At 34.6% G+C, this 17616-nt stretch overlaps 1 protein-coding gene across 2 annotated transcripts in view; it reads left to right on the top strand.

The window, feature by feature from the left end:
- Positions 1–17616, top strand: part of DTNBP1 (dystrobrevin binding protein 1) — a 51683-nt gene that overhangs the window by 11438 nt on the left and 22629 nt on the right. For both annotated transcript variants that reach the window (XM_058178521.1, XM_058178522.1), the window contains exon 7: positions 5449–5471. In XM_058178521.1, coding sequence (XP_058034504.1) covers positions 5449–5471 — 23 coding nt within the window. The remainder of the gene's footprint in view (positions 1–5448; positions 5472–17616) is intronic.

Genomic DNA, 17616 nt, shown 5'->3' with positions numbered 1-17616 from the left:
CATTTAATTAGAAGGCCAATTGAAACTAGAGTTTTGATTTTTAATAGGTATCTTCAAGAACATTTGGATATAAATTAGTTAGATGAATCAGAGGCCTGACAAAGTTGAAATAGTTATCAGATAAGAATATTAAAGAGAGTACAGTTAGTCTTTGACTTATAGCCATATGTTTAGTGACCATTCAAAGTTACACTTTGAAAAAAAAGTGACTTATGACCGTTTTTCATACTTAAAACCATTGCAGCATCCCCATGGTCACATGATCAAAATTCGGATGCCTGGCAACTGGTTCATATTTCTGATGGTTGCAGTGTCCCAGGGTCACCTTTTGTACCTTTGATAAGCAAAGTCAGCGGGGAAGCCAAATTCAGTTAACTGTGCTATTAACTTAATAGTTGCAGTGATTCATCTAACAATGGTGGCAAGAAAGATCGTAGAATGGGGCAAAAGTCACCCCATTTATCAACATAAATTTGGATCTCAATTGTGGTTGTAAGTCATGGACTACCTATATTAAAAAGAACAAGGGATTTTTATTAGCTCAGTTGGTTCATTACAAAATAATACATGACCTAGTTTTCCTTGGATATATTAAATTAGAACTATAATCCCTGACTATGTGATACAGTCAAGAATCATTGATAGGTGACATATCCTGCTTCTCAAAGAGCAGTTTAGCTTATTCATTGGATATTGAAAGAAAATAATATTTGTAGCTCAGGACTAAATTGTGAGGCTCTTGGTGCTCTCTGAGCTTGGTTGTTTTCTGGCAGACATTTCATTACCAAACTAGGCAGCATCATCAGTGGACTGATGATGTTACCTAGTTTGGTAATGAAACATCTGCCAGAAAACAACCAACCAGAAAGCACTGAGAACTCCCCAATGAAGGCAAAATTGACAAGAATCATTGGCTTTGACTGCTAGTTACCTTATTCTAAAGAGCAAACTAGAAGCCTGCCTCTGGCATCACTAATCATTCAAGAGCTTATGTATAAGAGTTTTTTTTAATTGCTCATTCCTTTTGCACCTTGAGAACAATTTGACAAATATCTGTAGTGAAGTAAAGCAAACCACAACAGTTAAGTTTTTCATCAGTAAAATATGACATATGTTCTTTTTTACATCAACCAAGGTTACCACGGTTAGTCCAAAGCTAGGAAACTATTTTTACTTTTCTTTTGTTTCAAGAAATTATCATAATTAAATCTTTTGAAATTATGGAAGATTTCTGGCCCTGATGGTTTTTCAGTAGGTATCTATAAAAAGATTATTGGGATTTTTTTCTATTTTATTGAAAAGTTAATTTTGTTATTTTATTGAAAAGTTATTTTTGTCAAAAGTTATTCTTTGAAATAACTTTTAATTTTATTGTGACAAATATAATTATTCCCAAAATGGACAAATCTAGTATTTTAATTATAGATCTATTTCTTTGAAAATATCAATATTATGATTTTACTTTGGATTGTAAATTATAGTTTATTTTTCTAATTGTTGAACATCCAGTGCAGGCTATATAGATGTCCAGCTCCGGCTCGACACATGACGCTGCAGGGATCCTAATCAAAGATCCAGGGGGATGACATATTGGGGACCTGTTCGAGGGGTGCAGGAATCTGCGTTTGGGAAGCATGGGAAGGGAATCAGCACACTAGCGGCCGGGATAGAGGGAGATGAGGGCTAGGCGTTATGAAGAGCTGCTTTAGTTCCGGAATTTGGTAGATGATGTGGCAGCTGGGGCTGTCAGACGAGGAGGGAGAGAACGGCTGGATGTCCAATCAACAGAGCACTTCAGCCATGGGATGGGGCATGAGTAGCGGGGGATGTTTAAAAAGGGGCTGAGAGGCAGAAGCTCTCAGCGCTGACTTTATACAGAGAGACCTCGACTTTTATTGAGACCCGGTTTGTAGCAGACCCGATAAACGATGTCACTATCGGAAAGAAAACCAAGTTGGCTTGTTTCTTCTCACAGCGTCTGACACAACTGTGGCTGAGGTAGCCGAGATTTTTATACTGCTCATCACACTTGTGCACACAAGGGCACCAAACGTCTGATAATAAAAGATGGTACTAGATTTTTAACAAATGTTCATGCTGTGATTCATTATAGAAACTAGCGTAGCAGCAATGTTTTCTTGGAAGGTTTTGATTTGGGATTCCTCCAGTTTCTATATTTTGGATTGATGTGATTTACTCAGCCTTTAAGTCATGTGTAATTATTAACGGTGTAGTGTTTCCTTGGGTACAAGTCAATTATCCACTCTTTCTCCCTTTCTTAGTAAGTTGTTTATCAATATTTGAATTAACTTTTTGAAAAAGGGGAAAGAATATAACTTAATGAGCAATATGGTCATCATTTTTCAAGTTCTGTTTACAATATAATTTTCCAACTTTTTTTTTCTTTTTTTCTTTTTTTCTGTAAGGAATTGGAATACGAGCTCCAGCTGAATTAATTACATCATTAGATGCTCACTTATAATGCCATATATATTATGTAGTTCCCATATATTGTGTCCTCCGGGATTTCATGAATGGAACTGTGATTCCAGGGCAGGTCTAGTGGCTGTTGTCTTGGTAGCCATCAGGGGCCCTGTTGCAGACCTTGTTGGATGTGAAACCCTTTTTGTGAGTTTGGGCCATAAGGATCAGTGGGAATTGCTGCTCAGTTGCCTTCTTTCCTACAGTTTAGCAGCATCTCTGTCTGGGAGAGTTCCCTATGCTTATGATTTTGAGAGACTCCAATCAGCCTTCTCTGGCTCCCTTGTCCAAGATAGCATAGGAGCCATGGACAATGGCCCAACTTATTCATGGCCCTACTAACACATTTTATCTGGTATTTGCTTCCGGGCAGTGATGAATTATTTAAATTTCAGGAACATTAACCTTAGTGCTTTGCTATGGATGGACCACTCTCTCTTGGCCTAAAATTCTCCAGAGCTGCTGCCCTCCCCCAGCAGATAGTTTTCAGTCATCCTGCCCCAAGTACCTGATAGACTCAGTACCTGATAGACTCAGAGGAAGCTTGGGATTTTTCTCAAACTCTGCTATACAATTCAACAGAGGTCCTCATCATGGCCTGGAATGAGCAGTTTACAGGGGCTGTGGATCGAATCATGCCTATGCAGAATATAGGAAAATAAATCGCAAGCGACTTTTTTTGCAATCCACTGATATTTGCATTTTTGTTGTCAATATCCAAATATCCTTTGTAGCTAGATCCTTTTCAATATACTTTTGACCTTCAGTAAGATTGATTTGTTTAGTCACATTTTTATGACTGTTCTTATTTCCCTCCACATTCTCATTTTGTTAAATTGGTGTCTCTGTTACTGAACACTTGTCTGCTTTTCTCTTCTGTGTCGCAAGCCTTTGGGATTCTTCATTCTTTCTATTTTATTTCTGTTTTTTATTCTTTTGGGTAATTGAACCTATAACTTTCAAAGTCACCTCAGTGCTGATGAAATTAAGGTGAGACTAGTTACTAATTAAGTGATTAATGAAATTTATTAATGATGAAATTGGTGCTGCCTTTTTTGATTCATTAACACATTTCTGCCTTCTTGTTCGATTTGGCTTCCTGGATATCTCCCACAGCTTAGCTAAATGTACTAAAGACTAAATTACTTTCTACTCCTGAATATACCTCTTGATATTCTCTATGGTTTTGAGTAAATTCCATGATCAGTGTCTGTTTGTCTCAAGTGGAAAACTATTCTGTTATTATACTAAGAACATATATGTCCAGAAATATTTTACAAGAAGAGTTCTCCATTCCTCTGAAAACAACAAAATACCTTACCCCACCAGACTTGAAATCCTAGGCTTAGAAAGCTTGGAACTCCGTTGCCTCCAACAAGACCTAAGTTTAACTCACAGAATCATCTATTGTAATGTCGTTAAAGACTACTTCAGCTTTAATTGCAATAATACTAGAGCAACTAATAGATTTAAACTAAATGTCAACCGCTTTAATCTAGATTGCAGAAAATATGACTTCTGTAACAGAATCATCAGTGCTTGGAACACTTTACCTGACTCTGTGGTCTCTTCTCATAATCCTAAAAGCTTTAACCAAAAACTTTCTACTATTGACCTCACCCCATTCCTAAGAGGACCATAAGGGTCGTGCATAAGCGCACAAACGTGCCTACCGTTCCTGTCCTATTGTTTTTCTTTTCTTCTTCCTATATATATATATGCTTATACCTCCTAATATTTACTCATATATGTGTTTATATGCTATATAATCTTTTTGTATGATACCTACATATATTGTTGTGACAAAATAAATAAATAAATAAATAAATAAATAAATATATAAAAAAAATATACCTTTGTATATTTCTAGTATAGAGAGTAGTTTTTAAAAAGGCCAACTTTCCAGGATATAGTTTTGTAAGGTTTGAATTTTTAGTGTGTGGGAGAATGTTTTATTTATTATGAAAGTATAATAAACTAAGTGAAACAAACATTCTTTGTGTGTCATTTCATGGCAAAATGCCTATCTATGAGTGTATATTGAAATTTAATGTATTTTTCCAAATGAATTAGGGTTGTTCTTTTATCCATATGTGAATTGTGAAAAACAATGTGTATTTGAACATTAGAAAATACTTTTTGTAAACTTCTGTTAATGATTTTTTTTCTTAATTGCTTTTTTCAGAACATTTTAAAAATAAAAATAAAAGCATATGCTTGCTTCTAACTAAAGGAATATTTTTAAAAATATGGTCAGCATTATTATTAAAAAAAATACACCTCAGTGTAAATCATTTAAGTTGTTTTAAAGGAAAGCAATTTTTTTTTCAAAAAAAGGGTACTGTGGCAGAATAAATCACCTTTTCCCAGAAATAAAACAAATAATTACAAAACCCTTAAACAGTAGACAGAGGGAAGGTTAAAGCTTATACTATGGTATGTATAACCATAAAAATAGTCATTATCTAATGATAATATAGTTACAAAAGAGTTTCAACCCATCTATTATTTTTAGATAGTTATTACACAGTCTGGATTCACTCTGGGACTTTTCACCTTTGTTGCTACCTTTTGACTTCAGATAAATGATTTCAAGAATTGATCACATATTTTTTATCTTTCAGTTGTATTAACCTGACTAAACAGTCATATTAATTAGCTATTCTGCAACTGGATGAGATATATTCTTTGGTATATACATATCTAAGTATTGAATGGATTCGATGCAAATATGGAATTAATAGTCTTTTTGATGCCAGTAGGTGAGAATTTGGTTACCTATCCATTTAAGGACTATTAATTTCAACCAGTTAATAGATGATCCTGCTTTTTTGCTAATGGCATCCATGTTTTGCATCTATGCTGGAACAATAGTATGGGTTTGTAAATAAAAGTATGTTATCTGCAAATAAAACCAATTTGTGTTTAGTCTCTGACATACATTATATTTTTCTTTTTCTTTTTTAGGAAAGAACTTGAAATCTTCAAAGGTATTTATAATTGTTGTGGTTTTTAATTTTAAGCATCCAATACCGTATAATGTTTCCCCAAAACAAGAGCCATCTGCAAACAATATGGCTGTTTACCCTTCCATATTGAAATATTGAAATATTTTTTGAAGCAAATTTGAGGCTTGTACAAGAAATAGGTAAGTGCCCAGGAGAGTAAAAATAAAAGTATGTAAGTTTCTTTGGTGCCAGAAATAAATAAGATATATATCATATATATGCTTCAGCTGTAGCTACCATAATACAAAAAGAGATCTTGATCACTCTCTCTTGCTGTATGTTATGTTGACAGTTGCAATGATGATCCTGGTAATACAGATAGTTTTAGTTTAATAATAGTAAGTGGGACTGGCAACTGTTGACTAAATGATGCAGTTGTAAAGTACCACGTCATATGATTTATGATGGCAGTTGTGGCACTTCCAGCTGCCCTTGTTAGGTGAAGCTTAACAGTGAAGGTCACAGTGTCCCATAGTTAAGCGATTGTTTTTTGAAAGCTCCTGCCCCATTGACTTTGCTTGTCAGAATCTGGCAATGAAGATTTCAAATGGTGATCATGTAACTGCAACAGTGCAATCATAATCACAATCATATGACCATGAGGATGCTCTGATGGCTGCAACTACAAGTTTTTGTTTTTTTAATTTACATTTATATCCCGCCCTTCTCTGAAGACTCAGGGCGGCTTACATTGTGTAAGGCAATAGTCTCATTCTATTTGTATTTTTATATACAAAGTCAACTTATTGCCCCCCCCCCAACAATCTGGGTCCTCATTTTACCTACCTTATAAAGGATGGAAGGCTGAGTCAACCTTGGGCCTGGTGGGACTTGAACTTGCAATAATTGCAAGCAGCTGTGTTTTTAATAACAGGCTTCTTACAGCCTGAGCCACACCGCGGCCCAGTTGCCTGTATATGGTCATAACTTTGAATGATCATTAAATGAGTTCTTGTTCAACTACTTTAAAGCAGATCATTGGAGAGTGTTGAGCTTGTGTTATGTGCCAATTAGAGGGAATCACATAAATAAAGATATGAGACATGAGCACATTGGATGGTCCTGAATGCTGAATTCATTTTGTCAACAAAGAGGGGGAAATGGATGCTATTATGCTCTATGGAATGCCTACTTTATTAAGTAAGCTATCTTAAAACATTTGATTTTGCTGTACTATATGTCAGTTCAAAAATTATTGGGAAAAAATGTATACTTTTGCAAATAAATAAATAAATAAATAAATAAATAAATAATATATATATAACCTTAACAATTATTAATAATAGTTACATAATATTTCTCTTTAATAAGTGACTAATTTTACTTTAAAACATCCAATACAATCCAACTTTAATATACAGTATGTTATACATAAATTTTAGTTTGGAGCTTGATATGAGTATAACAATTTTGAACACAGGCCATTATTAAGTTTGGCAATGAGAGTAAATCTGATTCTGTATTGCTGAATATTAATATGATTTAATGTTATACTTTCATTTTGAAGAATAAAATAATTTCTGAAACTGGGGTAGCATATGTCAGAAGTATTTTCATAGAGTTTATGCCGGTACTTATATATTCAGATTTGCTGTTTACAGTAAAACTTTTTTTTTTAGTTCTTGAAAAGTAGATTTAAGTGAACCAAATTTCATTGTAGTTGTGCCATTTCTATTCGGGTTGTTTGCCTGCTGAAAGTTTGGAATATCAAATACCCTTTTCCTCTGATAAATCTGTTAAAATGAAATTTATTGCATTTTGAGAAGACATTTTAATTCTTAAACAGTTTTTAAATTAATTAATTAATTAAACTTATATGCCACCCATCTTGCCTGGGCAACTCTAGGTGGCTTACAATAATTTAAAAAAACAAATAAAAACATTAAAACAGTAAAGCAGTAAATAGTAACACTAAATTTGTTTAAAACTTACAAAGGCAGTTCCCATTAGAAAGGAAGAATTTTTTTCCAATATTGTCCAGGGGAATTGACTTCTATAGGGAGGGAATACAGTGCTGGCATGAATAGTATCCTTAAAATCAAAAAATCTTGTCTATTTCCGCTATTATGCAATTTTGCTGTTATGCAATTCTGCTATTATGCAAGGAACAGGGATCACGTGGGACACAGTATTATGCTGATGTTCATTTGAAGATTATATAGAGGATTAAATAAAGATTCTCATAAGTCAGAATTCTGTGTGGGGAGAGAGAGAGGAATTGAACTGACCAAAACTGAGTGTGCAAATAAGTTCCCAGAAACACTGCAGGAAAAAGATTATTCCTGTCTTTTATGTAAAGCAAGTGCAGAAATAATATGCTATGCCTTAAGAGATTAGGTGAAAAGCATGATTGCATTTCAGACTAAGTCAAGAAGTCCAAGTAAGCCAAGTAAGTTTGAAGGTTCTGGATATGAGGCAACCAGGTAGGAGGTCATTAAAGTTGTTTCTAGTGGACTGATGCATTTTACTTTATATGCCTTTATGGTCTAGGCTGTTAATTCTATCAGCCAGGTATTTACTGTCCTGTTTCCCCGAAAATAAGACATCCCCTGATAATAAGGCCAATTGAGCTTTTGAGCTAATGACCTAAATTAAGCCCCCCACCCCAAAAAATATTTAAACACATGCGCAGCTGGTCCCCACCATTTCCTCTGGTTTCCTCCACGTACCCCAAAATAATAAGACCTCCCTGAAAATAAGGCCAAGCGCTTATTTCTGGGTTCAAAAAATATAGGATAGGTCTTATTTTCGGGGAAACACGGTAGCTCTTCTCCATAGTGGCAACTCATGAAGAATTTGCTACTCTCAAGGATTATGTTTATGTACTCTACACTCCAGCCGTACTCAGCTCATCTACATATAGTAATAAGAGTCTTAAGCAGAGATGTCAAACTCGTGTCATCACGGCAGTGTCACATGACATATCGGGACTGGTTTCCCCTTTGTTAAACCAGGTATGGACATGGCCAGCACATGACGCATCCGGCCTGCGGGCCCTTAGTTTGATAGCCCTGGTCTTAAGAGTAGGAGAAAATCTGTCAATTCAGGATCAGAACAGTGGAAAGAGGTAGGATCTGGTTCATACCAGTTGTTAGGATTAAAATTTTGGCTAAGGATGATTTTGTGGGCTCAGATTCTGTGTTCTTGATTATTCATTTCTCACCAGTCTGACCCAAATCTGCTTGGTATATAAATCTTTATCTGTTTAAGGTTTGTACAGCCCTAGTTGTCTGCATGTTGTCTTTGAACATCTTTATTTTCCTCCTGTTGAATTTAATTGGCACTGTTATTGAAAACTGGCAGCAGTTTCCTAGCTGATTCTAGTTGTTTATATTATTTCTTTCTTAATAATACCGTATATACTCGAGTATAAGCCGAGTTTTTCAGCACGTTTTTTGTGCTGAAAAACGTCCCCTCGGCTTATACTCGAGTATATACGGCTTATACTCGAGTTTTTTTTTTCTTCTTTTTTTCACATTATACCGGATGGTGCAAACTTGGCGGGCTTTTGCATTAGCTGGGAAGCCCTGCCGGTGCAGTGAGAGGGCGGGCGGGGAGCCGCCAGCCTTCTCGGCTGAGGAGGGAGGCTTTCCTGACCGGTAGCTGCCTCATTTCCTCCTCGCTTATACTGAGTCCCCAGTTTACCCCAGTTTTTGGGGTAAAATTAGACCTCGGCTTATACTCGGATCGGCTTATACTCGAGTATATACGGCTTATACTCGAGTTTTTTTTTTCTTCTTTTTTTCACATTATACCGGATGGTGCAAACTTGGCGGGCTTTTGCATTAGCGCGGGGAAGCCCTGCCGGTGCAGTGAGAGGGCGGGGCGGGGGAGCCGCCAGCCTTCTCGGCTGAGGGAGGGAGGCTTTCCCTGACCGGTAGCTGCCTCATTTCCCTCCCTCGGCTTATACTCGAGTCCCCAGTTTACCCCAGTTTTTTGGGGTAAAATTGGGGACCTCGGCTTATACTCGGATCGGCTTATATTCGAGTATATACGGTACTGGTTATCCTGCTCTTGCCAAACTTACAAGCTAAGTCTAATTGTAATTTGCCATCATGTTCATATAAAGTGTATTTAGGATTTCTGAAATATGATTGTGCATTTTACTGACTAGTGATTAATGCTTCCTTGATCATTTTGTGTGTGTGTGTGTGTGTGTGTGTGTGTGTCTGTCTGTCTGTCTGTCTGTCTGTCTGTCTGTCTGTGAGTGAAGAAAAGGCTTGTACTTCTGGCACCAATCATACTTCACAAAATGGGATATATCAAAATCATAATCAGCAGGGTCTTATCATTGTTTATAACAATTCTCATTTCATAACATTCACATGCATTTGTATATGTTCATGCCTGAAAGTTTCTCTGAGAAAACCAATTTTTTAAATATTTAGTTAACAAACTGACATTTATATTTCCTCAGTTCTTAGGCTTCTTTAGCTGCTGCTTACAAATATTTTAACTGCTAATACTTTTATATCTTTATCTTGCATAATGTAGTCTTTTATGCTTCATCTTTCTGAACTGTAAAAGAAAATGAAACTAACTATATTTTACCTTCAATTTATTGCATTTTTGCCAGTAATAATTCTTAATTGTGTTTTTTGCTATGATAGTCCTTTTGCAAGTAACTTAACTGAGATAGTGGAGAAAAACCCCTTGTTTTAAAAGGCACTTCTTTCATTTGCAAAATAATCGTCCTGATTCTGTTCTATCAGTAGCCTTTTGCCTTATTTAGCAATAATTGCATATCTCCATAAGCATTCATCTCCATTTTGTATATCATGTTTGTTTCATCAGTATTATACAGTATTGCATGTAATGCACTATAAGCAGTTCATGCACCCTATAAAGTGGACTGTAGTTCATGAAAGCTAATGCCATAATGTATTTGCTAGTTTTACATGGCACAAACTCTGTGCTGATTAGAAATCAAAACAGTTGTTTAAATGCATATTACCAAAAGATTCCTGAAGGTCTTTTTGAAATTCTGAAGTAAATGGAACAACTTAATTTAACAGAAGCTGTCAGTTGTTATTTGAAATAAGACTTTTCAACATTTTATATTTCATTCAGTATGGTAATACATGAAAACCAAATTAAAGCCAGGAAATCACTATCTCTAACTCCTCATTACTGATTAAAATTGCCTTTACTGCTTAATCACTTGAATAGATTAAACTGTCAGTTAAAGAATCTTTCATACATCTGACAAAGTTTAGCTTTCTTGTATTTTATTCTTAATATTAACAATATGAATATTTAGGAAATTTGTTTATTTTAATTCATTGTAAACTGTTTAATGCTATGCATATTTTGTTTTTTTAAGGTTTAGGAGCCAAGAATCTTTTGGAAAAGCTCCATAACAGTATCAATTATTTTCTGTCCTGCATATATTATAAAATCTATGTCTCCACTATGATAGACTGCCAAAAAAGAAATGATAGTCTTACATAAAAGAAAAGACTCTTAAAATGTTAGTTAATATTTTAGTTTAATTAATGCAAACAATTGTAACTCATTCAACAGGGAAAAAAGTAAGGTTCTACATTTAGGCCAAAAAACCAAAATGCACAGGTACCGGATATGTGGTACCTTGTTCAATAGTAGTAACTGTGAGAGGGATCTTGGAATCCTAGTGGACAACCATTTAGATATGAGCCAGCAGTGAGCAGCGGCTGCCAAAAAAGCCAACACAGTTCTGGGCTGCATAAACAGAGGGATAGAATCAAGATCACGTGAAGTGTTAATACCACTTTATAATGCCTTGGTAAGGCCACACTTGGAATATTGCATTCAGTTTTGGTCGCCACGATGTAAAAAAGATGTTGAGACTCTAGAAAGAGTGCAGAGAAGAGCAACAAAGATGATTAGGGGACTGGAGGCTAAAACATGAAGAACGGTTGCAAGAACTCGGTATGCCTAGTTTAATGAAAAGAAGGACTAGGGGAGACATGATAGCAGTGTTCCAATATCTCAGGGGTTGCCACAAAGAAGAGGGAGTCAAACTATTTTCCAAAGCACCTGAGGGTAGAACAAGAAGCAATGGGTGGAAACTAATCAGGAGAGATGCAACTTAGAACTAAGGAGAAATTTCCTGACAGTTCCTGACAATTAATCAGTGGAACAACTTACCTGCAGAAGTTGTAAATGCTCCAACAATGGAATTTTTAAAGAAAATGTTGGATAAACATCTGTCTGAAATGGTGTAGGGTTTCCTGCCTGAGCAGGGAGTTGGACTAGAAGATCTCCAAGGTCCCTTCCAACTCTGTTGTTGTTGTTGTTGTTGTTGTTGTTGTTGTTGTTGTTGTTGTTATATTTAGAACTTCCATGTATTATTTCTTAAATATAGAATTAGGGAATATGTTTAAAAAACAATTTGAAATGTGGGAATATTAATTTTTCCGGTTTAAAAGGATTTACTTTTCAATATACATTATGATATGCTCTATTTAACAATTAGATCCTGCTCTTTATTTGGGAAACTGTAACTTTATTAAGTGGCTACTAGGAACCTGGCATTTTCAGTTAATGATTCTCATTTTCTGGAAAGTCTTTTTTTTTTTTAGGAATGGTGGCTTTTTTCCTGAGTATACATACATGAAATATTTTAGTAACTTTCCTTTTTGAAAAAAAGAATCAGAAAGCTCATATTTCATAGCTAACCAAAAAGAACAATATTAATATTTGTTGCTCCTATTAGATTAAAAAGAATTTTAATGTTGTTGACTCTAGCTATTTATTTAGCACAGTGCATTTTTATTGCTTATATACATACAAAAGAGGAAAATGCTTTCCTGTTAAGGCTAGTTCATAATTTTTCCTTGTAGGGTTATTAAAAAACCATGATTATCGATAATTTTAAAGATAAAAGCAAAATAAACAGTTTTTGAAACTAATACCTATTCAGCAGTGCTTTAAGTTGAACAGTGTTTTATATTTTGTTAAGCTAAAGGTAATTGAAAGATCACACATTCTTTTGGACTGTATTTTCACCCCTTTCTTCCACAGAATGTGGTATGTTCTCTGATACTACAGCTCTTAGCAGCTTGTTTTCAGCTTAGGAGCAGGACTCGAAGGAAGGGATTGTAAGTCTTCATTTTCTATGAATGATTAATTGAAAAATGGTATATCATTTTTTCAGAAGGCAGAATGGATATATAGAATCATTCTTCTTTTTTTATATTGGGAAAGATGTACATCACTAGAGCTGCTCGGTAATTGGATGTTTCACTTGACCAGTATTGTGCTTCTGTTTATTTTCCTGTTCCTTCTGTTATGTTTTCTTCAGGAACCATGGTAAATAGAGTAATTCTTGTAGGCGAAAGTTTATTAAATTATATGAAAGCTTGTCATTTATTAAGCTAGTGTTAGATTCCAATTTAAAGTGTAAATATATTTTTAAGCTTTTAAAAACTGCCTGAATTGTAGCCTGTATTCTGACATTAGACGTTGGTTTTATGTAGCTAAAGCTGAATAAAATGGGAAAATGTATAATAAAGGGAGAAGAGGGTTCCTTAATGACAGAGTGAATTTCATTAGTAGAACGCCCATAAATCTAGGCTAATCATGATGCAAGTTATGTATTAATATAAATTTGTATTACTGTATATGAAATAAGATCTGTTCAATAGTTATATAAAGAAAATCTTATTAGTGCTAGACATGACTGATTCATTAAAGAACTGTACTGGACCCAATAATCAGAAATAATCTATTTCTGTTAAATCGTATTTTAAGGCTGCTTAATGGCATTGCTTTAGTATGCTTTGGTAGGAGTATGGCTGGAGGGCTTTTTTGGATTTAGTAGCTATAAAATAGCTTGCATCTGGTAGTTCATAACCATTTTTCATGGCAACATGTTATATAAATGAAATGTTTGCTTCTCGTAGTGGGTTCTATATTAAATACAGTGCTAGAAAAGTCCTTGTTTTGTATATGAATATTTCCTCCTATGCTCCGAGCTGAGCCACAGTCAGAATTGCCTTTTAAGTGATCTATTGGAATGGGGTCATTAAAAAAAAAGATACATTTTTTATAAATGCATAAGCAAGACTAAAGGTTGACCTAAGCTGGATATGTCATCTTTTCTATAGAGAATATTTTAATGCAATCAATACTATAGTGGATAGAATTTTCAGGCAACAGCTATCAAGAGCAATAAATGTATAGACTTCCTCAGGATTTTTTAAAATGGCATTTGATGGTGTAATTTCAAAATGCAAAAGTAATTTACCATGAATTATTTAATCACTTAAACATATAGTACTGGTATATGAATTATTCCTATTATTTAGATTTTCTTTTTTTCTTTTTTAGTTTTATTGTAACATTTTTATGTAGCAGAAGTTAAACTGTCATATGTTATATTTAGTTATTTATTAATGCAGTGTATGCCGCTCAGTTCCCAAAAAGATTATTGTTTGGGTGGAGTAAGCCAATAAGAAAGTGTTCTTAGTCTAAAATGTAGAATTGAAATATACACAAATTTAGTATCTCACTGGACAAAATGCTCTCTTAGAATGAATATTCAAAAGCTACTTGAGGAGAAAGAAGTATTTTGTCAAGCAGCCAAGGGGAAGACCAGAACACATAGAAAGGGCTTATATATACAGTACATCGACTGTCAACATTTGTCTAGTTCATGTGGTCTATTGGGAGATGGAAATTTGAACTCCAGTAAAAGAGGGGCAAATATAATCTTAGCAAATTTGCTGTTAACAGTTCCCACAGAAAAAATCTCCTCCCAATATTCAGTTAAAGCATCTATATTTTGATTTGAATTCTTAGCTTCTTGTTCTACTCTTGATTTCACAAGAGAACAGATCCACCCACTCTTGGATGTAACAGACTTACACATCTTTGTAGGTATTATTCTGTATGTCCTTTGGAAGTTACACATGGCAATTCTGTTAATCATTTTTCTTGGGGCTTGGCATCCAAATTCCTCACCATCCTTCTGAATCTGCACCAAATTCTCTGAGTCTCTTTTATAAAATGCAGTGTCTAGAACTAGATGCTATGTTTCAGATTTGATCCAACCATGGAACTATTGAGGTATGGGCGCAAGAGTAGTGTTAATGTAGCCCATTTGCAGTGCTCATAATTACATCCTATTTGAAGTGTTCTTTGCAATTGCTGCAAAAACTGTATAATGAATAAAACCAATTGAACTTTCTTACTGACAATCTGGACTCAATCTTGCTCTGATTATTAGATAGAGTAGGTTTTTTTCTAAAAAAAATCAAAATGGAGTGTAGTCCTTTCTGATTTTTGTCCATGCATGTTTCAGAAGGCACAAAAATCAATGGTTAAGAGATCCATGGCTTACATTAGAGAAATAAAAGCTAAAGCTGAGAACCTGGTGGATACAGTCCTATTAGACCATTACTTTTAGATCCAATTTGGACATGCTTCTAAGTATGAATTGTAAAAGCATGCTGAAAGTTTAATAAACTTTATTAAATATTTAGCACAGATGCTTGATCCCAGTGCTTCTGTATGACGTTATAAATACAAAGAACTTTGAAGTGCCGTAACTCTGTCAATCGTGATTGCATGAAGCCTGAAGAAAGTGGGTGGATGGAGAACTGTGTGCATATAACACAATATTAATTTCTGTACTTTTTTAATGAGGGTTCATAAATATATGCAGATAATGACAGAGTGAATACTATTAGCTCAGTTAGGAAGAATAATATATTTCAGTGCTTTGCTTTCTCTGAGGGAAGGCATGTCAACATTCATTACTTCAATCCTTAAATTGACAGAAAAGCAGGTCAGTATAAATTGTACTACCCCAATGACCAGTGTCTATTCTCTATCAGGTAAGAGACAATAGACTGTCGCTATCCTAACACTTTTAATGTGGGACAGGTTAAGGAAAGCAAACATTCACCATTTGCTCTCCCTAATGTGAGCTGGAGTTGGGACGATGCAGGTTTGATAATTGTCAAAAGTCTGCTTTGGAGGAGGAGTTTTGCATTGATACATTCAGATTATAGTTTGTTTCCTTTTGGATTCAAGTTGAATTCTATTCTGGATCAAACCATCTTTAGAAGAAGCCTGAAAAACAACAAAGAGTAAGGACTGTTATATGGTGTAGTGGAAAGGAGTGATTACAATATGCCTTAATAGCAATATTAATTTTTTAAAAATAAAAGAGGTACCCCAATGTCAAAACTGCAGTGTTGTTCTACTTAAAGATGATACCATAAATCTAAAAGAGATTTTAAGATGATATTATTATTATTAATTATTTATTATCATTATTATTATTATTATTACATATATTGTTATGACAAAATTAAATAAATAAATCTTGAGGTGGGACGGAGAAGCTTGTGGGGTATGTGTAAATTACAAAGGATTGATTAAGTGCCATTATGTCAGTGTTAACTCTGAGCAACCACACAGGTGGATTACCTCCGTGGCAGTCTTCTTGTCACTTGTTTCCTTAGATCTTCCAATGGTGCCCCCATCACCTCTGTAACTGAATCCATCCATTTTTATTTTTATTTTTATTTTTTACTTCTGCCTTTCCCAGTATTCTCCAGAAAACTAGGTTTTTACGTAATGTATCCAGATTTGAGCCTGGTAATTTGTGCCTTGAATGAGAATTCTGTGCTGATTTTTTTGATGATCCATTTATTTGTTTTTTTGGGCTGGCTGTGGTATTCTCAGGAGTTTTCTCCATTGAGGTTTGAAAGGAAAGTTACTGTATTCTGTGGTTTTTATAACTTTGGAATTATAATGCTTTTTCTATACTTGGCTTTGGTGTCATCCTGTATCATCAATCCCTCCTCCCTGAAAGAATGCTGGAAAAGATGCACCTAATAAGTTGAATAATCAAGCCAAGGTATTCATGAACACTTGCTATATTTTCACTCTAAGAATTCTTTAGACCGCTCATGGGCTGTCAAAAGACTTGTGTTTTCCAGAAAGTGTTTTATGCAATTTAAATTAGCAGCTTTATAACCATGTATTAGTTGTGATCTTTAATTGGGCTGTAGTAAGGTAGTGTATTTCTTTCTTGACATAATATTTTACTATTTTCTACTACACCTAGTTATTGGAATATGAAGAATAAAACTACTACTATTTTTACTAAGCAGAAATTTTATAAAAATAATAACTTAATTGAAAATTGGAACACTATGTACAGAACTGATTTTGTAACAGGAAAATGTAATATTCATTCTTTTTGCTACCTTTTAACACACTGTTCTGTCATGTCAGTGGGATTTGAGAATGACTAAAAAAAAAGTAAAACATTATTATAGTATTGAATGTAATATCAGAATTAGACAGAGATTCTATTTATCAGTGCAGAAACTGATAATTCCAGATTAAGGGAAAAGACAAGTACTGTAGATTGTCATGTTCCACATCTATGGAATCTCCTAACTATGAATATAGTTGTTTTAAAGAAAATATATTCCATGGCTAAAAATATGTTTAATTATATCCTGCTATGTCAGGGTATGCAGATTTAATAGCTGTAAGCTGATGGAAGGTTGTGAGCGGAGGCAACCGGAAGCTAATGCAATGGGACTGAGACAGCAGGGTACTGGTACTTTAAGAAGCTGGATAAGAAGCTGCCTATATAAGGGAAGCCACTAGAGGGAGTCTCTTTTCTCCTCATGTTCTCTCTCACATTGCTCTCCCTGTGTCAGTAGTTCTATGATAAGGTATTTAATCACGTATAAGTCTGTAAATATTTAGCTGTATATAAACCACTGTTAATTATCTAAAGGCTCTGTGTGCTGTGTTTTGCTCCTGGGTTTATCTACTAGTTATCTACTATCATACTAGTTATGATGCCTAAACTCTGACATGCTACCTTATAAAATATAATAAAAAACAATAAAATAGTAATATTGTAAAGTAAAATAAAAATAGCAAAAATAGAAATGTAAAAAGGTTACAGCAAGATAAAACCAAAGCTACAGCTAAGAACTTAAGGTTCTTTCTAGGTTTCAGTGAGAGCAGAGCAAATACAACAGTTCAGTTTTTCAAGGTTGATCAGTTGACTTTACTTTCCATTGATAATTTGGCCCTGATACCATTTTAAATGGGGCAGTGAAGGATATAAAGGATAATGCCTTCTACATTATTGACATTGTTTGACACC

Source organism: Ahaetulla prasina, chromosome 3 (assembly GCF_028640845.1).
Source record: "Ahaetulla prasina isolate Xishuangbanna chromosome 3, ASM2864084v1, whole genome shotgun sequence".
Lineage (NCBI taxonomy): Eukaryota > Metazoa > Chordata > Lepidosauria > Squamata > Colubridae > Ahaetulla > Ahaetulla prasina.
Note: the sequence above shows the minus strand (reverse complement) of the source record. Positions and strands in the feature narration are given on the sequence as shown.